General features: G+C 41.6%; 1 protein-coding gene across 1 annotated transcript; it reads left to right on the forward strand.

Annotated features, from left to right (window-relative positions):
• The first annotated feature begins 3265 nt into the window (after positions 1-3265).
• Positions 3266-22343, forward strand: NUS1 (NUS1 dehydrodolichyl diphosphate synthase subunit). The gene is made up of 5 exons (XM_071548961.1): positions 3266-3816; positions 12484-12606; positions 14960-15112; positions 19012-19111; positions 19814-22343. The coding sequence occupies exons 1-5, from the start codon at positions 3426-3428 to the stop codon at positions 19902-19904; spliced, it is 858 nt and encodes a 285-aa protein (XP_071405062.1). The 5' UTR covers positions 3266-3425; the 3' UTR covers positions 19905-22343.
• Positions 22344-22634: the final 291 nt, after the last annotated feature.

Below are 22634 nucleotides of genomic sequence, written 5' to 3' on the forward strand. Positions count from 1 at the left end.
GTAAGGATACCATTGTGAACTGAATATTGTAAAAAAAAAATCATTTGTTTTTCAATGCCATTGGTACTATGTAGCTTGAGGAAAGTAAGAATACACTTACTATCTCTTAGAAAAGCAGTCTGTAACTCTGTATGGAACTTTTTATAGTAGAACATTCTTATAGTTGCATAAAATCCCCAGAAATAAAATCCTGCAATACCACAAGATGCTATTACTAGGAGTCTAGCATTCAACACATCTAAACTCAGGGGTCTGCAGTTTCACATGGAGAGTTACACTGATGTGAGAAATCTCTTGGGATTGTTCAGAAATTCTTGTTTTTGAGAAATTGATTTCAGTGTTCCTCAAACATTTGGCTCTTTTATTTACTTGAGACTATTTCAAACTACATTAGACTAAATTAGTTGAGTTCCAGGCAAAATACAGAGCCTTCATCACAGTAAATGAAATAAAATAATCAGTGTCCTGGTGAGTAAGATTTAATACTAGTTCCAAAGTTCATTAACAGTGAGGAATGAAAACACTGGGGTCAACATGACCTGATTCTATTGCTGTAAACAAAGAAGGAAGATTCTCAGGAAATAGTTCTCCACCTCTGGCAAATATTAGGATAAGATCAAGTGAGGTGAAGTTTTTCTAAGAGTTTATTTTGGTATCTGAATAGTTACTTGGTTATAATATAGCTCAGGATGCTGTGTGTATGCTTTCGGGGTAGGTGTATCTAATGTGCAAGTACACTGCAAGTGTCCCCCTTCACTGGCAGGAACTTTCCAGACTTCTGCACACACACAGAAAAAAAATTACTTAACGGTATATGCATTAACTCTGATGTATGTACAAATTTTATCAAGCTGTTCCCAAAGTGCCTGAAAATCAAACAAAACTGGATTACTGAGACCACTAAAACCAGTGACTTAGAAACAGTAACCTAAGGGGTTTCCTGGCAGCTCATGATCTCAGGTGATAACAGGAGGAGGAGTAATTACATCAGCAAATTACTTTTCAGAGCAAACAGCTTCTATTATTTTTTATCTTCTCTTGGTGTTCAGTACCTGAGTAATCACTCACCTTCACAGAGGCTGATTTGTCAAGTGTCAGAGTGCAGCTATTTGGTTATGTCACCCATGCAAATGCAATTGACATTTGGGTTTCTTAGGTCCCCCAACACATTAAGCTATCCAACTGGAACAGAAAGAGCTAAGTTCATTTTTCTTTACACTTACATATCATCAAGCTCTACAGAAGGATCCAGACAGGCTGGATTAATGGGTCAAGGCCAACTGTATGACACTGAACAATGTCACATGCTGGGTCCTGCACTTGGATTGCAACAACCCCATGCTGGGGGCAGAATGGCTGGAAAGATGACCAGCAGAAAAAGACCTGAGGGTGCTTGTCAACAGCCAGCTGGATGTGAGCCAGCAGTGTGCCAAGGTGGACAAGAAGGCCAACAGCATCCTGGCTTGTATAAAAAATAGCCAGCAGGACTGTAGAAGTGATTTTTCCCCTTTAGCTGGCACTGGTGAGGCAGCACCTTGAGTACTATGTCCAGTTCATAGTACTGTGCCCTCGCTACAAAAAAGACATTGAGGTACTGGAGTGAGTCCAGAGAAGGGCAACAAAGCCTATTGAAGGGTCTATAATTTAAGTCATATGAGGAGCAGCTGAGGCAGCTGGGGTTTAGCCTGGAGGAAGCTCAGGGGGCACCTTATAGGTCTCTGCAAATTCCTGAAAGGAGGCTGTAGTAAAGTTGGGGTTGGCCTCTTCTCCCAGGTAACAAGTGACAGGAGCAGAGGAAATGGCCTCAAGATGCACATGGGGAGGTTTAAATTGGATATTAGGAGAATTTTTTTCACAGAAGGCATTGTCAACCATTGGAACACGCTTCCCAGGGAAGTGGAATTGCCACCCCTGAAAACTGTTCAAAAGACATGTGGATGTGGCCCTTTAGGTATGGTTTGGTAGCGGAGTTGGCAGTAAAGGGTTAACAATCGGAGTTGGTGATCTTAGAGGTCTTTTCCAGTCTAAATGATTCTACGATTATATGGTCACTCACCCAAATTTTTGATAACTAAACATTCAGATATTTATAGAATAGCCTTCCTCGTGGTTTAACTGTCATTTTTTTCTGGCTAGTGCTGGTCTGTAATAGAAGCCTGGGAAGTAGTTATTTTCTGAGCAAAAAAAAATGTTTTTGTGATACAAATTTTTTTATTGAATTTTATATTGGTGGAGTCTTTCAATACCTCCCTATGTCATTTCATCCCGCCCATGTGTCCGAGAGCACCGGGCTGGCTGGTTAGCTCTGGCTCTATCTTTCGCCTGCAGCGGCGTTTTCATTGTCGGACCTGTGGGCCGTCCCAGACACGGCAGTTTGCTGCCTCTCTGGGACTTCCTGGTGAGGCAGCCAAAACCTGGGAACTGAAGGGTTTGCGGGACAGCCAAACGCGTGTCGGGGCTGCCGCGGGGGCGCACTCGGCGAGGTTCGAGGGCTGCGCTCCCCCCGCGCCCCTGCCCGTGATGAAGAATGGCCCGGCGAGCGTCCCTGGCGTGCTCTGACGGTGGAACGTGCTGTTTAGTAAAGACACTAAACACCAATAGGACAAGCGGACACGGGCTTAAGCTCTACCAGGGGAAATTTTAGTTGGATATCTGAAAAAAAATTCTTTACAGAGAGAGTAATCAGGCATTGGAATGGCCTGCCCAGAGAGGTGGTGGATTCACCATCCCTGCAGGTTTTTAAATTGAGATTGGACGTGGCGCTGAGTGCCATGATCTGGTAAAGGGACTGGAGTTGGACCAAGGGTTGGACTTGATGATCTCGGAGGTCTTTTCCAACCCAATCGATTCTATGATTCTATGACACCCTTGAGGCGCGGCAGCTCCTGGGGCGCTCAGAGATGTCCTCGCTGACCCGCTTCACACGCCGGCGTCGCGGGCGGCAGGAAGAATCAGGCTGGGTTCAGACAGAGGGATGGGCCCCTGAAGCAGCCGGAGGTTGGGCAGCGTTGCGGCCCGGCCCGAGCAGCGGGCAGTAGTCCCGGAGCCGGGCAGAGCCCAGCGCTACCTCCACGCTCACCCCGCCCCTCCCGCCCCGGTCACTGCGGGGCCGCCGCCGCCAGGGGGCGCTCCTCGCCCCTTCCCGGCCCCTCCCACGGGGCGGTCCCGCCCGGTCCCGGTCCCGCCCCCTCCCTTCCCTCGCGGCCACGTCATTCGCTCTCCGCGGCCGGAAGTGGCGTCACGGGCCCGGCGGCCAACGAGCGCCTCGCGCGTGGCGGGTCGGGAGGCGAAAGATCCGGCGGGGCGGCGGGAAGATGGCGGCGCGGGCTGCTGCCGGGCGGGGGCCGCGGGCTCCGTGAGGCGATGGCGGGGCGGGCTGCGCGCCGCGGCTGAGGCTCCCCCCGCGCCCTCCTGTCGGCGGCCCCATGAGCGGGGCGGGCGGGCTGGCGTGGCGCGCGCTGCACGCGCTGGTGCGCGCCCTGCTCTGCCTGCAGCGCGCGCTTCTCGTCTGCCTGCGCGGCCGCGCGGCCGCCGCCGCCACCGCCGCCTGCGCGCTGCTCGCGCCCGCCGCCCGCGCGCTCGGCCTCGGCGAGGCGCGCGCGGCCTGGCGGCGGCAGCGGCGGCGCGGGCCCGGGCGCGCGGCGGCAGCGCGCGGGCGGCAGCGGTGGCGCGCGGACGGGCGCGCCTTGCGGAAGCTGCCGGTGCACGTGGGGCTCGTGGTGACCGAGGAGGAGCCGAGCTACGCCGACATGGCCAGCCTGGTGGTGTGGTGCATGGCCGTGGGCATCTCCTACGTCAGCGTCTACGACCACAACGGTGAGCGCCGACGGGGGAGCCCCGAGTCCCGGCCCCGGCGGGTGCCCGCCCTGGCGGTGCCTGCTGGCGCTTAGCTAGGGAGTCGCCCTCCCCTGGGGTCTTCTCAGTCCTCGCTGCTGGCACCTCCTTTCCCGTCCCCTGGAGCTGCTTGGCCGCTGCAGAGTTCCAGGGCCTGGGGAATGCGAGTGCCATGTTGTCCCTGCTCCTGTGTCAGGCTGACCCTGTCCTGCCTGCACACGGGAGGGAGCAGGAGTTGGGGCCCTTCTCGGGTCTCATCCCCAGCCCTGGGCTGACAGAAGCTACTTGCATCTGAAAGCATGACCGAGTAGGGCATGGACTGTTAGTAGGAAAGAGCTTTAGGCTACCTACTTTTATGAGTGCTGTTTTTGAGCTGGGTGTGAACTTCCAGAAGTGGATGAATGAAAGTACCCATCTATTTTCATGTACTCCAATATGAAGAAGCAGGATGGACAGGTAGTTAAAATATAAGCATGTGTATCCTGTGTGATACCGGTATTATAAACTTCCATGATCTGCATGTAGTGCTACTTGGTATTTGAGTTAAGTCTGAGCCATTGTTTGTGGAAACTTTGGTGGTTTTTTTGTATTTGCTATCTGATTTTATTCATTACTGTCTCTCAGGTGTAAGACTATTGAATTCTTGCTCTTGCAGAATTGTTGGTTCCACGTCTCTGAGTATCATAAAGATAAGCTCAGAGTTTGGATTTAACGTTCAGTGAAGTAATCGCACAACAAATCTGTTTTCCTCATACTTGTACTTTCCTAGTGAAGAGCTAAAATCAGCCTTATTCAAGATATTCTTAGGTGAAGTCTTTTGACCAGCTGTTGAGAGATGATCTCTAACTTGCATTGGATAAGCTGTCAAGTCAGAAGGGGTAATACATGAGATGGACCTTGTCCTGTGCAGAGGAGAGAAAACTTCGTGCTGAAGATCTCTGTGCTCTTCCTGTCACTCGTGATACTGTAGGAGACCAGTGTTTGCTTTGTTTTGAGCCACATCTGATGGCTCTTTAGAGATGTCATGCGAATTACATGAACTCTGTAAATGTGTGGTAGGCTGGAGGTGCAGTTGTCTTGTACTTCTTCAGGAAACCCTCAACACGTAAGTAGGTGAAATCTTTTGTCATCAAAAGCATCAGAGGTATGCAGGCTTTTCCCTGAGCATAGGCATTTGTGATTATTTTTTATTTTTATTTTAAACTGCCACCACTTGTAATTCTGTTTCATGTCTGATCCTCATATGTGGTCCAAGACTCAAAAGACTTGACTTTCACTAGATTCACTAAGATTATTATAAGAAACTGGGCTTAACCAGTCACTTAGCAGTTTAAACTGGCCATCTGTGCAGGGCTGTTGTGGAACTTGATTGTATTCTGTGTCATAGGGAGAACACTTCCTCATTTGGAAGTCAAGGAATGGTATAAAATATTTGAGTAATATCTCAAGGACACAGAAAACAGTCAGTGCTTTCTGAAAAGTCATTTGTATGTTGACACTTTTTGTTCTCAACTTGTAAAGCATTCAACCAGGTGAAATGCTGCAGAGCAAACATTAGTACCAATGAAGACTGAGAGTTTCCCTCATAGCCTTAAGAGAGACATTTTATTGTACAAGCCTCAAGCCTCAAGCTTCTGACAACCCTCAAATAAGCTGTGGGCAGTATTGCCTAATATGTTATGCACGTGTTCTTAGCTCCTTTTAAGATTCCCACACTGCGCTGCACGAATTGTATGTCTGAGAACTGAACTGAGGAACACATCAAGCTAAGAATCATGTTTCTTGGTGGTTTTGGTTCTTAGCTTGCTCAGTGTGCAACTCTGAGGATGCAGAATGCACCAGCCAGTGCCTTGGTAGCTGCTGTTGCTGAGCTCCTGTCTGACAAGGTGAAGCCAGTGCTGTAGCAGTGTCTGAAACATTAATTTTCAAGAAGCTACAACTGCTTCTCCAGTGTGTTGATACCCAGTCAGATCTATGACTATTACAAGACTAAATATCGGAACCAGAAATGAGAAGCTTTTATTATGAAGAGCTGAAGTAACCTGGCAGAACAATTAACAGTTCCGAAAAAAACCCCCTTGGGATTATTTGCCTCTGTTTCCACGTGTTGCTTCATTCATTCTAAAGTTACAAGTTGAGGTTTTGCTGTCACCTTTGAGATCTGAAAATATTGCTATGATCTGGTGATTTCATTATTAAAACATACACTTTTCAGTAGTTTGTTTTCCTGTTGGTTCTCTGATACTAGAATATGCTAGTTTATTTACCAGCTTGAATTCCAGTTTGTTGGAGTATAATTGAAGAAGGAAAGGTGATGCAGAGAACTAAAATGTTTTAAATCAGTGGCTTTAGCCAAACTTCCAGGTTGATGAGAATAGCCTTCCACTACACATGCATGTTCTTCCCAAGCATTCAGTGGGACATCCAGGATATCAGCTGCAACTGCTGAGCTTTTTAGACTTGATTTCAGAGAGTGAGCAAGTAGTTATTCATATATCTTTAGCATGTGCCTACTTCTGGTAATAGCACATATGTTGCCTTTCTTTGGTGCTAAGCTCCTTACTGTGTCTTGATTGAGCATACACCATTTCCAGATAGACTTGTCATTAAGTAGGATGTTGCAGTTGTTGCTAAATCTGGTCTAGAGTGATAATGATGTCTGGAACTCTCAGCAGTAACCCTGGTGTAGTGAAGGTTAATAAACTCAGGTACAGCTTGCTCTTAGCAGTAACAGAGGCTGAACCTTAATTACAGTGTGCACTTGTTTCCATCTTCTTAGATGGTGAGTCTTCCTCGTGAACTGAAGCTGAGCTGCTTCAGTAAGGTTCTGTGTTCACAGAATTGTACCAGCTATTGACTTATCAAAGCCCCCAGTCATGCTGACTGTGGTGGAGAAGGAAAAACAGTGATGAGTGCTCTGAATCAGTGGTAACTGTAGTGAGGTGTACTTTAATTTGTTTCCTTTTCCTTCATTGCATGTTTATAGTACTGAGGTTCCTTTGATTTCAGCAGGAAACTTTGATAGTAAGTGTGGTCTTCCATGGCTGCATTTTCTAGAAGAAATACTGTGTCAGTTTCCTACAGAAGGATTGAATTCAAATGTGTTCTTAATTGCCCCTTACATAGAAAGAGACAGAAGCATAAAGTTCTTTACAGAGGAAGTGCAAGATAAGCTGTTTGTTTATGGTAGTAAATTTCTGTGTTTTTAACAAAATTACTAAATAGATCTGTATTCCAGCTGACATTAGTTTGTTACAGCAGCTGCACCAGTAACTGTAAAGGCAACTTGGCTGGAGGACTGGAGTTATGCAGGGCTCAGAACTGAGTCTTTCTCCACTGCCCCAGCAGGCTTGGAGCCCTAAGGTGGCCTGGCTTTACTATGTCTGGTGTGTGAGGGCCCTTATCTTCTCCCAATTTTCAGTGATGAGCAGCAGAACAAAGCTGTAATAAACTTAATGCTACCGTGAGCACCTTGATTAGTAAGTGCTGTTGGACTGAAAATACGAGGTTTTAATCAAGGATGTATTTCTTTTGACTGCTGTATTTCCAGTCCTATTACTAAGTAGGAATCCAGCCTTATGGTGGTCAAGGCCTTATCTCTGAGGAAATACGGAAGCCTTTCTGCAGTCAGAACGCAGTGATTATGCAATTATATAGTAGCAGTTAAAATACCTTTTGGGGAGCAGAAGCCTTTGACTAATGCTATGAACTTTAACTTCCTTCTGGTTGTTTTGCTGCTTGGGAGACCTTGCCTGAGTGTTACTTCTGTCCATCAGTGAAGCTTTTCTGAAATAGTTTGGGACAAGTCTGGAGTGATTTTTGTGGGCTTGGCATTTGGGTACTTAGGACTTCTAAGCCAATGTTTCAGGTTGAAGGTTTTTTAAAGCCCACAGTAGGACTATTGAGAACCTGGATTTCTTTATCATGGCTTTAGCTTTCCCTTGAACTGCATGGTTCTGACCAGTCTTCTCTTAAAAATTCCTTGAAGGGATAGAGTACTCCAGTATGCAAAAGAAATTACTTTATTAGTCCTGAATGGAGGCTTTTAAAAGTCTCTTCCACATTAATTGGTAGTTAGCTGATTTAATCAATCCATAAAACTTTCTGGGTGTGCACGATGTTCATTTCACTGGGGAAGATGGACATGTTGTGGTTTTGTGTCCCAGGAACACTTGAGACACCAGTGTCAGATGGCCTCTGCTGTAGGCTTTGATACATGTGAGACTTTATGTTCAAAACTTGTGGTTTTGGTCTTGGGTTGAGATGAGTTCTCAGACCACATATTTTTAAAAGGGCTAACATTAATCTGTAGAAGGTAATCTCTTTAAAGGTGTGAGAAATATGAAAGTAGTATCTCTTCTCAATTTCTGCGAGCTCCTGTTCTTCTGGTGTGGAATGTCCCTTCAAGAAGAAATGTCGGAGAAATGGTCACCTATGAGGTTCGAAGTTCTAACTCTAATTCTTTCTGTTTGGTTAGTACTGTCTTAAGTGGCTTTAATCTGGCTGAAATTTAAGTGACTTCAGCTACATTTAAACTTGGATTAATTTTTTTCCTGGGATCTTGGAATAAACAAGATATTTTTTTTCCTCCTAGCTTTCCATATCCTGGGAGGTCCAGTGTAATGACCATGCCTTCCTCCATTATTAACCAGCATGATCCACCACAAGGATGTGAGCAAGATCTTGTTGCTCATGTGTTAAAACAGTTTCTTGCATGTACATTCTTTGAAGTGGATTATGATTTGACTTTTCTCAACATGTTAATACTTTGATACTTTAAAAATATTGTTAACTGATAACAATTAAAATTCCTGATGACTCTTTCCTTGTCAGCACTGGAAAGGGGTTGAGAAAAAGCAAATAACTGGAATGCTTTGGAAATACATTCTTCCCTACTACTTTTAACTTTGGTTAAAGTGGCCCCTTGAAGAAGAGCTGAGTCTTAATCTCTGTTTTACCAGATTCTGCTGCTTTAAAAAGCAGGCAATAGAGAATGTTGAATTTTGAGATGCCACCAACAGGTGGTGACTGCAGTAGTCTAGTCGGACACACAAAGCGTTGTTATCAGCAGGTGTTTCTCTGGGCCAGTTTTTCACTTCCCGTTCACAATTCTTGTCACTCGGCCTATTAATTATGAACTTTGTCAGTCTCTGACCCTGAAGTGCTGCAACACCATGGTTGCCAGCACAAGGGCATGGCTTGTAGCTACTATAAATCCGAGCAAAAGGTACGTGCCCTAGAAAAGACCTGTGTAATGGAGGATACTGCAAAGAAGCTGGAATACTTCTTGTTGGCCTCGGCTCCAGTGGGACCTAATGGCCAGCAGCATGTTTGCAGCCTCTGTTGTAAAAGTGTCAGCTGTTTTCAGGAATAATACTCAAGTTCTCAGTAGTTAAAAACAAACAAAGCCAAAAAACCCAAAACAAAGAAATTCCCTAAACCCAGAATTTTTATACTCCTTTGCTTTGGGAATTATAGTGCTTAAACATGTGTAATTCTTAGAACACTTCATTTTGAGGAATATACACATTTGCACCACCTTGCAAAGCTTTAGAGTTCTGATTGAAGAAAACGGTTTCTGCTTTTCAAAACCAGAAATTATTCTTAATGAGAAATAATAGTCATGATTTCATGTTTGTGTTCCATATTAGAAACAGTAATAGTAGTGAAATCTTTCCCACTTAACAGCAAACACCTGTTGTATTGCTAAAATTTATTAGACCTCTTGTCAAACATTAACTTTCTATAATGTCGAAAGCAAGTCCATAATATGATTTTAACTTATTGTGAGACTGAACAAAATTGGAAGGTAGTGGTAAATCAAGACTTAAGTTTTGCTGCTGTTTGTTAAAGGAAGTCTTTAATTCTATTAGTGACTTGGTCTACTTGTGCGTTGTTTGCTATATTTTTCATGTATAAAGTAGCAACAGCATCTTCAGAGCTAACTTAGGTATATTTCCAAGGTTTTAAAAAATGAGCCTTGTAGATGAATGGGGTTTTGAGATATTGTAAGGGAAAGGAGTATATATCTGAGCCACAGCTGCATCAAATGTTTGACGTCAAATATGAATTTGGCCCATGAACATTGTATCTGGCAGGACCGTATTTGCAGTCATACGCCTTCATAAATCTCTTGTGTACTGACTGAGACACAAAAGACTGAAGGAGTAAAGTTCCCATTTCAGTTAACATTTCAGTTAATTTGGATTTTTACTACCTTCTTACTGTGCTTCAGGATCTTCTCTTCAGGAAAACTGCATAAGTGTCAAGGTTGCTGTATCAGTGGGAATTTAGGTGTGGAGGCCTTTCCAAGACAGGCATATTTCAACTATATGGTACAACTACAGTAGCTTTCTGCTTATGTTAAACTGCTATTCCAAGACCCACACAGGACCCAAGTTTGAGCAACTGAGGTGTTAAGTGAGATGAATGAGGAGAATAGAAGGATGACACTCAGATAAATCTTAAGAACATACTTAGCAAGTCTCCTGTATCTACTGTGTGTTTAAGGACCTTCACTTCAGAGATACGGGCCAAGTCCTTTACCTGACGTCCCTTTTTACTGAGCAGCAAACACCTTGGTCTGGGCTTCTACCAGTTGTCCTTGATGTCCTCATTTACTTTAGAGTTGAAGTGTGAATTCTTAAATCTCTTCTTCCAATCTTTGACAGGAATAAGCAAAACCATTTCATGAGAAAGTATTACAATGTCATTAGTGTTGGGGTGGGTAAGGGGAAGAAGTGGGCCTTTTTTCCATATTGGGATCCTTTCCTAATCATGTCACATCTTTGTCTGGATACTGAATATAGTTTTTTTTTTTCCCTTAACTTGAAAAATGTGTAGGGGTCAAGTGGCTCTTAGGGGTGACAGATGTGGGACCTTGTACAGATCTCAGCTGACAATGGTGTGGGACCGGCACTTGGAGTAACTGCACCGCTGATGCCAACCCTGACGCGAAACAGACTGAGCCAAGCAGAGTTGTATCAAACAGTATTATTGACAGCAGCGTTCTCAGTTTTTGTTATGTACAAATATACACTGGAAAGCGGGAGCACAAAGTGTAACAATTTAGTTTAGACTTGACAGAGGTATTCAAACACTTCTTTTTTCTGAGTTGGTGTGTTACTGAGATTTTCTTGTCCCTGACATCCGATCCCGTCAGATCTCGAAAGCCAAGCAGGGTCAGCCCCGGATTAGTACTTGGATGGGAGACCTCCTGGGAAATGCCGGGTGCTGTAGGTTCTAGTCCTGAGGACTTCCCTGTCACTGTCCAAGCTCGCTTGGCCATGGCAGATGAACCTCAGGACTTAAACGGTGGGGCCAGTTCTGCGCACGCTGAGCCTCACCTAAAATCCACTGCGCAGGCTGGAAGGGCACACCCATGTGGGGAGAGCCTTGCCCAAATCTGCGTTCGCGAAGTTTGGCCATACACACATACATACAAACGTGTCAAATCAGTGATAAGCATTACTAAAATTTCTGTAATTAAATAAATTATTTTATAGGCAGTATCCAGGATGGGAATATAACCAAATGCGTTACCATTTGTTAAAAGCTCTGATGAAGCCTGTAGAAAAGTACTGATTAGACGTAAAGGCTCGCATATTGAATAAATACATTGTATCGCTTCATATTGCAACTTAACTCCTGGTGTATTATGGTCACCATTCAATGCTTATACACTGTTTGACCACTACCTGTGTGGAAACTGTTGTAGCAGTTCCAAATCCTGGAATCAAGTTGAGGTGATGCATCATAAGCCTGATCATAACATATAAAAATTCATTGTGTTTTGTAAGATTAATGTGTGGGCATTTTCAGACTAATCAACAAAATGGCTTGACATAGGTTTCTAAATGAAACTTCTTGACAACCTCTAACTATGAAAGCCTTTTCCAGTACCTAAGTGATATGCCCAGCCATGCTTTTGGACTATAGATATTCAAGCTGTAACATTGAGGTTTTACTGTGGCTTTTAATTAGAAGTAGCTGCGTTATGTTTCTCAAAAGCTAGAATTTATTTTAGTACAGGAACCCGAGTATGTTTGGTTAAGCAAGCTTTTGTAATTTCCTGAACTCAAAATGTGTCTGCCATATCATGTAGGTATGATTGAACTGCACTAACTTCTTGGAATATACAGCTTGAGAAATTCTCTTTATTAGGAAATTCACTGTATTGGCCATGGCGTAGCAGTGGGTGGTTACCGAGACTGAAAATGCTGATTTAGCAGTGACTTGCTTTCTTAACCTGCAGCCCTGGGGATGTGGCAGTAAGTGGTAGCAGACTTAAGCAACATGGTCATTGAAGAAATTTGGTATTAATCTAACTTGATGGTTCTATGCTTGTAGGTTATTGCTTTCTCAAACTATTCCTAGCATAGTAAGGACAATAAAGTCTTGAGCTATCCCTTACACAATTGCAACTTGCTGCTTAAATCACATTGGATGAAAGAGGAACAAAAGCACGTGAGTTCTTTACAAGGTCACTGAAATTAGTCATGTGCAATAGCATTTGCTTTAGATTCTTAACCATGCTTGTAAACTCCAGTCTTAAACCAGTACTGACTACTTTTTTTCTTCCTGCCTAGTGTCAAATGTATTTTGTAGCACCTTTTATAGGAGTTGGCTGACATGCAACCTTTTTTATAGGTATTTTCAAGAGGAATAATTCAAGATTGATGGATGAAATTTTAAAACAGCAGCAAGAACTCATAGGGCTAGATTGCTCCAAGTACACAGTGGAATTTGCAAATCAAGACAAAACTGGTCAAGGTAAGATGAACTACAAGGGGGGGACTTGGTATGGCTCTTAATTGCTGTATGTTAATCATAACTCTACTTTTACTTGAACACATTCCTACATAAAGTGACCTTTCCCTTCATTAAGCACTGTTTATCAGAACACGTGCAACCTGCCTCGTCTAGTATTAAACTTCGTGCTTATTTGTTCTTAACTAAGAGCTAAGCATTGCCATCTCCTTGCCATAGTAATCATTACTGGGTGGTCTGATCCTCCCTTTAGACTGACTGTTTTGCCATGACCCCTTTGAAGCATCAGTGTACCTCAACTCCCCACTGTTTCAGTGAAATGAATTCTTTTGAAAAAGCACTGGAGTAAGAGCAAGGAAACTGATGTCAAGTTAACAGAGTGCACTTTCATCTTCACTCTTGGAGGAGTATGGTTGGAGATGAAGTGCAAGAGCAAAACTGCTGGTTGTCATTACAATGTATAATAACATCAGGAAGGTAAAGGGCATAACTTAAAAAACCCAATAAACTTGATGATAGCAGCTTTGGAGGTTAAGTGCATGTGGTTAAGTGTGGAAACCAGAAGTATGTTTCAAGGTTGGTATTCCTTATTCAGTATTATCTGCTGTAAGTATTCATTGAGGCCTGCAGCCTAACACAAATGCTACAAGTCTGTTTAAAACGTAATAATTCACAAACATGCTTAAGAAAGAGATGTTTGTCTTAAAGTGATAGGCTAATACTTGCAGCTCTCCTAACTATAACTTAAAATATTTAAATACATCTTGTAATAAAAAGCCAAACAACCCTTATGTTTTAAGGCCATCATAATTCAAAGACTTTAGAAAAGACTACACAAGCTGTAGTACATTTAGCTGCATTTAAAATGCTGCTGGCTGAGTTTAGTGTCCCCTGCAAGAGCTGACAGGATGCTGAAATCCTTTGTGCTAGTTTTCCAGTACAAAGTTTAGTGTTGCAGCATGAGCTTGCCTTATGAACAACTCAGGCTAAGGTGCAGGTGTTTATGTGGAAGCACCCAACTTTCATATTACTACTTTTTAGTTCTGTGAAAGTTGAAATAACTGGCAGAAGATGGGGCAGGAGGCTGTTCATGTCTTAAACTCCAGCATACTTAGCTGCACTTTCCTAAATCAGGATATTTATGTTCGCACCAAATGAAATACTGAAATTGGATTTGGTCATGGAAAGAGCGCATTTAAGTCTCAAGAACCTTTTGTGCTGGAAACTGAAAAACACAGTGGTGTTTTTTGTTCTCTTTTTTAAATTTTCATTCTTCAAAGACTTCACTGTTGGATCAGATGCTTCATGCTTTGAACAAACTGACATTTGTCTAGTTTATTATAATAAGATCCAGTTTTTCATTTCTTCTGGAAAGCAAAATGACATGTCTTACACTTATAAACACTGTTAGAGAAATATTCTTTAATACAGAATATTGGACAAATCAAGCAATATCAAGGAACACTTATTTTCATTGTGATGGCTGAGGGGTTTTAGGTGTTCTTATGAGCCTTTTGACTGTGCTCTGTAGTCCTTTGCAGTTCACAGATTCTGCAGTTTTAAGAAATGCTATTTTTGAAGTATCTGGTTATAACCATCATCAATTCTGCATAAGTCTAATGCGTTCACACACTAGTATTCTACCCACTTACTTCAAGCTGGCTGTAGTACACTCATCTGTAGCCTTCAACTGCCTTGGTAAGTTTACCTCTTAGGTACCTTACCAGAGCGGACAATGATGCAAGTCATGTAGTGTGAGAAGGCTCTCACCTCACTACTGTGTAGACATTGTTACTGTTATGAAATGCTGTCTTAAGTCACGGCCGTAATTACAGCTAAGTAGATGAATTCTGTATTATTATCTGGTTAGATTGTAATTCTTGCATCACTTTTTAAGTACTGCTGAAAGATACTGTTATTGCATTGTTGGAGGGGCCCCATCTTAATCAGTGTGACACATGAATGTCCACAGTAGCTGTTAAAAACGCCTTCCTGTCTTAGAGTAGGAATTAGATCTTTTTTTTATCACCCACTATCCCTTAAGTTACTATCCAGTAACTCTTAGTGCTTTGCCTGACAGTGTAAAAAACAGTGCACATTCCCTGGAAAACTCTAAATTTCAAGACTGAATTAAACCCCTTCTCACAGGACTCCTCCAAATAATTGCTGTAAGCTTGTGTTTCAGTAATACAGCAAATCTGGAAAACTTACACACTTCTCTAAGACAGATAACTGTGGCTAATTGTGATACATGAAGTAAACTGCAAGTTACTTTCAGTTGCATCCTGTGAATATCTTAAGCATATGCAAAACAATTATATTTCTGTTGCTTTTAAACTGTGTTTTGTACTTGCAGTTTTAAATTGCCAATCTACATTGAAGGTGCTGTCTCCAGAAGATGGAAAAGCAGATATAGTAAAGGCTGCTCAGAACTTTTGCCAGTTAGTAGCACAGCAGCAAAGAACACACACAGACCTGAATGTGAATGTGTTAGACAACTTATTAAGTAGTAAGTATAATATGGTATATGGGGAGGAGGGGAAGGAGTACCTGATTCATAACAGATTTGGTTTGCGTTATATTTATTGTTTGGAATGTATGCATCTTGATACTTAGTCTATCAGAGTTACGATTATTGGTTTTAGACTTCTGTTAAAAATTTGTTCCTGGATTGCTCCCTTTTGAGCTGCTTTTTTAATCAGAAAAAGGAAACATTGAGCTAAATTGCAGAGTCTTGGCTTTTCAGTGATTACAGCCTCTGTGGTACATTCTGCAATGAGCTTTCTGAAGAAATTACTGCTGGGATCACCTAATAATAGAGTATTCTAACTTAGGTTAACTTCTTGCAAGTAAGTGTGTTGCAAATGTGGGTGTGGGCAGAGAGCCTTTTCCGGATCTGGTTACAGTGATTGAAGCTGTTAGTGCTGCCTGACTACCACCCTGAGTGCAAATGAGAGCAGCTGATGATCTTTTGCTGCTGTATAACCCACACTAACTTAGTTATCTTCATTACTAATTCATGGAGGTTGCTGACTCTGCATTGGGGTGTGTGGCTATGTGCAATAGCTATGAAGAGGGCAGGGCTCCCCTGATACCACATCTGAGAGAAGTAATTTAGAACAAGTATCCACTTTTCTGGTGGTGCTAGGGAAGTGTAGAAAGTTGCTCGGCTTTCCTTAGTGATCAGTGCATGTTAATTGCAGGTATAATTAGCTGAGCAGGGTTCAGGTTTCGGATTGCACACTTCAACTTGGATGCCTGTGGCACAGTATTGTAATGGTGCTCCTGTTGATTGGACTTTGGAGGGTGATTTCTTTTTTTTAAGTGGGTGGTCAGTTGAATTGCTCTGTGGATGGACTTCCATGGCAGTTTGGACACTTCAGTCTGAATTCTATCCCTGTTGTCAGCATGTTACATCAAGAGCTTCTCTTGTAACAGAATTATTAAACATATTGAATAAGGCACCTGAAGAAGTAACTTAAGATACCTATCCTGTTATATCCAAAAGACAATTGAAGGAAATTAATAACTGCTTCTTTAAAACAGTCATAAATTTAATGTAGAAATGGTGACAGTTGATAACCTGTGCATGTATTTTGGCCAGTTACATTTAAATGAAGGTTTTCAAACACTTGTTGGGAATCTTCTGTCTCTGTAAGTGTCTGGATATGTTAAAAGTCCAGTTTTAAAATGAGCACATTTATTTTTTAAGTATTGCATGGTAGCTGAGTGTCAAAACTGCAAACTTTGAAAACAGGCTGCTAATGCTACGTGGCTAATAACTCAGGATAATATCTATAACTAGTCCTGCTTATTAATTTGCTTTGGTTTAATGGTTAAGACATTGTTGTAGGTGAGGTATTCTTTCATGACTTACTTAGCAGCAGCTTATAAAACTCTGTTTTAGTTGTAGGCAAATTTAGTTTCTGTGTATCCTTAGTAGAACAATTTCAAATGTAACCATCTGTAAGTTACTGATCTAAGTTGAGAGTGAGTTCTAAAAAGCAATACTTGAGTAGTTATATTTTTAGCGTTTGCATTCATGGTGTCTTCTGTAAGTTTCTGTGGTTTCACATTTTGATTTAAGTACTTGATAATGTAGTTTTTAAACTTTTTGTTCATGTTTAGGATGCAGTTATTGAAGCCTAGTCCTAAAATGGTATGGCTCTAGCTTGTCATGGGGCTTTTTTCCTACTTAATCCAGTCTTGCACTTAATTCTTACAGCTTGAGTTTTCTGCAGTGTAAGAGTACTTTCTTCTGAGCAATGCCTCAGCTAACCCTCTTGTCTTCAGAAAAGTAGGTGCCAGCTGCATTGTAATATTGTCTCGACTTGCCGTCTGCCTTCCAGTAAAGAACATGGCCATCAGTTAAGGCTGCTCAAGTTGCCCTGTAAAATCTATGTGGAGGAGAGAAGGGGGCAGTGCCATCAGCTCTACAAATTGCTTCATGTTCCCCTTGTAGAACTCCTGACCTAGAAGGGATGTTGCCAGATTCTCCTCCCTTGAGTGTGCAGATCTTTTGGCCTCTTTTTGTAAAGTCTGTTCCTAAATTCTTCTCTCTTGTGCGTGCTAAACTTGAAGGCTGCTGTAACTCTAGCAGCTCTGAGGGAGCTTCCACATGTAAATTTTCTGTAGTGCTGATATGTTTAGGTAAAGAAATGGATGCAGAGTGGAAAGCACAGTACTATCTTTTTTAATGGGCTGTTCTGACAGTAATACTACAGTGTACATTTTCATTTTCCTTCAGATAGGAACCAGAAGGAAATGTTAGAATTATCTGGGCTCTCTGAAGGTCTTTTCCTGTTTGAAAAGCCATTGCAGTATTGAAGATCCTGCCGCTAAACCAGCTGAGGAGTACTCAGCTACTGAATCAGCTGATGAGTAAAGCTGTCCACTTGCTCCAGAGTCCTCACTTCTAAGTATTTACTTCTTCCCTGCAAAGCTCTTTCATACTAACTTGCTAGCTTCTGAGCACATAAGTGGCTTTTGCTTTGCAATTTTTTTCTTAACTTTGAAATAAAATTTGGAGGACCTTACTTTCCTGTTCTGTTATTCCCAAAGTTAAGATCTTGTACAACTAAACTGAGAATTGTAAAGGGCTCTTAACTGCTTTCATTTAATACTGAGGATTGTTTTGTTTGTTTTAAATGAGAAAAAAATTGGGCAATAACATCTGAAGTTTGGAGTAAATAGGCAGTATTAAACTTTATCTGTTAAAGGTAGTCGTACAGTAAAAGCACTCTGGCAGCTAACTTGCAGAATTGGTGGATAAGGGAAGGGCTGACAAGAAATAGCATGCAGTAATCATGACTAGTTGCAGCATTATAGCAAAGTAGGATTTTGACTTCTGGAATGCTTTTCATGTGAGCTAGGTAGGTGCAAGAAGAAGAACTTCTTGGGTCCCCTTGGGTTGCTCTATTGGTTTTCACATGTTGATCTAATCAACTTGCTAGAATATTAGGAAAAGCTAGACTCGGGCTGTTTGGTGTAAACCTGTTTCCTGTCTGCCCATTTTAGGCTGGAGTATCTTAGGCAGAAATCTATGTAAGGGAAACAGAGACAGTGGTGTTTGGCCACTGATTGTCTTCAGCCTCAGGAGAAGAGGAGACTGGTCTCACTAGGGAAATGACAGTGGCTGGGTTTTTAAGGTGTGGGTATTAAGAGTGTGAACACCTGGTGAAATTCATCAGTGTTATCTAGCTCTGTCCTGGAATGTGCTATGTTCTCTACATAGTAACAGAGAAAAAAATGCTACCCTGTTCTTCCTTACTCATCTAACCAGAAAGGTGGCAGCTGCAAGAGTTTGCTTGAAATTTCATTTTAAAACTTCTGTGTAGCCTCATGCTGAGAGAGAGAAGAGTCATCTAACCGGATATTTTTTTTCAACTTGTTTCCTTGACAGTCTCTAATATCAAGCTGTTCTTCAGTGAGATCTCCTTAAGCTTTTTTTGTGTTAATAGTCCTTTTACTCGGTTGCAGCTCCATGTAGTTGAGTAAGCACTGTAGTAGGTAGAGTCAGGGTACAGCATGTTCTGTGCTGTTGAAATAGTTTGTCAAGACAAAACTAGAGCAAGTCAGATTAAACAGCATTGTTAAAATTTGCTGTTATTCAAAACAGTGTGACTATTCCTGTCATTTCCAAACCAAGTTATGAAAACTACCTGGCATAAAAATAACAGTCCAGCTGGGCTTGCAGTGGCTGCCTAAGCTTTTGTTCAGTTTGTTGTGTTCAGGTACTTCAAGAGCAGTCTGTCCTCCTGAGCTTTTAATTGTTAACTCGTCCTTGGGAGCTTCATTTGAGGGAGGAAAAAAAAGGGCATTTACGGAAAGAGCAGATGCCGTAAGGTTTAGAACTAAAACAAATCCTCTGATGAATTTAATAAAACTTGATTAAACTTGTTATTACAGGTACAAATGGATTTCCTGATCCCGATTTAGTCTTGAAGTTTGGTCCTGTGGACAGCACATTAGGATTCCTTCCGTGGCACATTAGACTGACAGAGATCATGTGAGTTGCTTATAAATGCGAAACAAACTGGAATAATATCTGGCTAAACAAATGTTTATGTGACTTAGCTTATGGAAACAGCCTTAAGAGGAACTCTATCTAAAAAGGTGTCTGGAGATTGATTTGAAGGTGTTTAAAAGTTATTAAATGAAACCTGTCAAACATTCATTGTTGTTGCTTTTTAGTCTTGATTAAGCAACAGCAGGCTTCATGCCTCAGGTTTAAGGAACAACTTCTGTCACCACCTAGTCTCTGTGGTCCAATGCCAATTATGTCAGTGTTCCTTATGTTGATTTTGAATGACTTACGGGTTTCTAATGGGGAAAGTAAAGATATAATGGAAGCAGGATAATATAAAGCCTCTGTACTACTTTCCAGTTTTAGCCATAGCTGAACTGACTAGGTTTACTGTACTTCTTAAATCTGAGAGCATTTATAGGACACTGAAATACTGGGGCACACCTGTGGTGCTCCAGCTTTCTCACTAATTTGAAGGGCTCTAATGGAAGGTTTTGATTTAGAGGGTGACATGATTATAACAGCTAATTTAGTTACTAGACTTGAGGGACAATAACCATGTTGAGAACAACTTCACAAGGTTAGGCAGACAACAGTTTGCTTTTAGTGATATTCTTGACTGTCTGTAGAAATAGTGTGATGATTATAAAAGCACATTTTAACTTTTCTAACTTGCTTTCTCAGTTCTTTGCCTTCCCACCTAAACATCAGCTATGAAGAATTTTTCTCTGCCCTCCATCACTATGCAGCCTGTGAACAACGCTGGGGAAAGTGACTTCTGGTTGAGCATATGAAGTCAGGCTTTCTGTGGGAAGGAATTGATATGTTTACAAGCACCTGTGACCCATAATTTTGGTTCATAGTCCTTTCTTAATTTATCAAAAAATTCAATAAAGTGTCTTACCTTTCTAGACAGTCTGTGTGAATGCGTGAGAATCTATGGGGACGGGTAATTCACAGATTTCCTGTATGAAAACAAGACAGTCATAAACAAAGCTGTTCAAAGCTGAAATATCCTCTCTTTCATGTCCAAGTGACCAAAAGAACATGCAAGAGTTAAGTCTTGTGAAATCCTCAGGACAACGTAAATAGCAGTTCCGTTCCATGAAGGTCCTTATGTCCAAGAAAGAACTCTGATTTTTGTTTCTTCTTAATTCTTCATTGTCAGGCATTTCAGAGCTATTGTTCAGATATATTTACTATGTAATATGTGAATTTCAGAGAAGTTGATTCTGTTAACTGAGAATAGAGACTGCTTCTTGGCTGGGATGACTAAGCCAGCAGTAGGTGTCAAGGTCCAGAAATACTGAGAAGATTCCATAAAAAGGAATGGAAGTTTCTGTGGTAAGTGGATGAGGCAGTTTGTGTAGCACTTTTTTTTTAAGAGGTGGATTGAAAGTGTTTCCTACAGTCCTGAGGAAACATCTCTCAGTATCGGTTTACTTTTCAGAGGGAATAAGCATAAACAGTACTATGTATTGTTTGTATACCTCTTTTCCCCCTAAAATGCTTGCTTAAGGTAACAAGCAGGCTAAAGCTTTGGCATCACTTACTGAAAGATTTGAAAATGAACTGGCTCAACTTCCATGGATAATCCGACTCGCTGCTTGTGCTCATGTACCCAGCAAGGGAGACTGCATAAGCCTTTTGTTAGGTTTGTTCTGAACTGAGCATTAGAAGTTTGAATGGGAGTCTGCAGCAGACAAGAAGGAAGATGAAAAGAAGCTGCACTACAGTATCTCAAAACTGAGATAACTGCATAGATATCTTGATTAAATGGTCTTCATCCTGAAATGCCCTGTTTGAGTTACATTCCTACTGTTGGAAGTAATTTGAAATTGAGAGTTTATGGCAGTATTTGGACAAAGCAATATCTTTAGAGCTGTATTACTGGAGACAAATATTAATACTGCAGCCTTCTGCCCTGCAGGCTGCAGAACTGTTGGACGCTTCATTCTGGAAGTGTTTCCTGTTTCCCTCTTCCACTCCCCCTCTTCATAATGAGTGGCTTTATCTCCTTTGGGATAGCCATGTCACTAAAAGGGAAAATAGCTACTTTGAAAAGGGAATTGTCACATTTGAATGAACGTCAATGAATGTCTGCCTCGTTGTGAAACAGTGTATTTTAACTGTTGTTGCTTGATGTAATGTTATAAAGCAGATTGCATATACTCAGCTGCAGTTTTTCATCCTACTGAGATCAGATTGCAGTTACAGGAGTGACCTGTGGTCTACTTTATCTTGTAAAAGAGAAAGGTATGTTTATTCCATTAACTAATGGTTTTGACATCAAATAGCTTTCCATGTGATCTGAAGTGCTCAGAGTACAGTTTGCAGCCTGGTCTCTTGGGTGTGCTGGGTCCTCTATTACAGAGGAGGTGAATGGTTGTGCAGTGTTTTCTGGGTTTTGTCATTGACCAAGGCAAGTTTTCTCCCTGAATGTTAAATTTAACTTTTTCTGTGAGGAATAGCCTGTTGCAGAGTATCTGGAGTACTGAAATTTATCTGTAATGTGAAATTTGTTTCATTAAAATGTAAGATTGTGTTTAAGTTGCCATATGTAAGTGTTACTGTGTCACTGAAGCAGTTCCAGTGCTGGAGGTAAAGATATAATGGGAAACGCTTAGCAGAGCCCTCAAAAGTAACGTATTTTCTACATTTGTATCAAACTGCCAAAGAATACTTCTTATACCTGAGCTCCGGTCAGTTCTCAAACTTCTACATATCTCAGCTAGAAAGATTTGTTTAATATTGAAGATGGATCTTAAGGCCTAGGATTTGTCTGGAGAGGGTTGCTTAATGAAACTAAAATGATTAGTTCAGCTGTGTTTGATTCAACTTAATCAAATCTCTTCTGATGGCTAGTTTAATTGTGAATTAAGTGTTCCTCCTGGAATTAATGTAGTTGAACTAATCCCCGTTATCACTTAGTTGAGATTATTTTACTGTCCCTGTGTGGGCAATCTTCAGTGAGGTGTGCCAAATGCACTGTGCATATCCACGACTTGATCTCTGAATGTACATCATTGCAGTTAGCACCTCACCCCAGCTTGTTCCATGTGAAGGTTCGTGGTATTGCTATGACATGCTGTTTGGGTACCTGTACATAATGTGTAAAATGAGTTTTTATGATTAGGGAATTGATTTACTGAACTTTATTATTGAAAGCTGAATCTGTAAAACAAGAAATCAATAAAAGACTATAATCTTTCTACAGGCTATGGTGATACGTGAATACTTTTGGAGGTTTGGCTGGGGAGATGTCGCCTGAATGATGTTGCTACATCACTCTGGAAAAGTAAAGCACTTCAAATCGTGTGCTCTTCTGTGCTTTGTTAAAGTTGCTTTCTATATAGTATAAGAACTGTACAAATTTAACTACCCTTTCCAACTCCTTAGAAACTCTTAAAAAAGCTTTCATGGTAAAGCATTTAGTGTAAAAATATTTCTTTGATAGTCCTGGGAACTTGATAAACTTGTTCCTGGCTACTAAAAAGCTTGCTTC

Source organism: Pithys albifrons, chromosome 2 (genome assembly GCF_047495875.1).
Source record: "Pithys albifrons albifrons isolate INPA30051 chromosome 2, PitAlb_v1, whole genome shotgun sequence".
Lineage (NCBI taxonomy): Eukaryota > Metazoa > Chordata > Aves > Passeriformes > Thamnophilidae > Pithys > Pithys albifrons.

Coding starts and splice junctions, on each gene's coding strand:
- NUS1 (XM_071548961.1), top strand. CDS start 3,426: ATGAGCGGGGCGGGCGGGCTGGCGTGGCGCGCGCTGCACGCGCTGGTG. Junction 3,817..12,483: donor CAGCGTCTACGACCACAACG/GTGAGCGCCGAC, acceptor CCTTTTTTATAG/GTATTTTCAAGAGGAATAAT. Junction 19,112..19,813: donor ATTAGACTGACAGAGATCAT/GTGAGTTGCTTA, acceptor TTGCTTTCTCAG/TTCTTTGCCTTCCCACCTAA.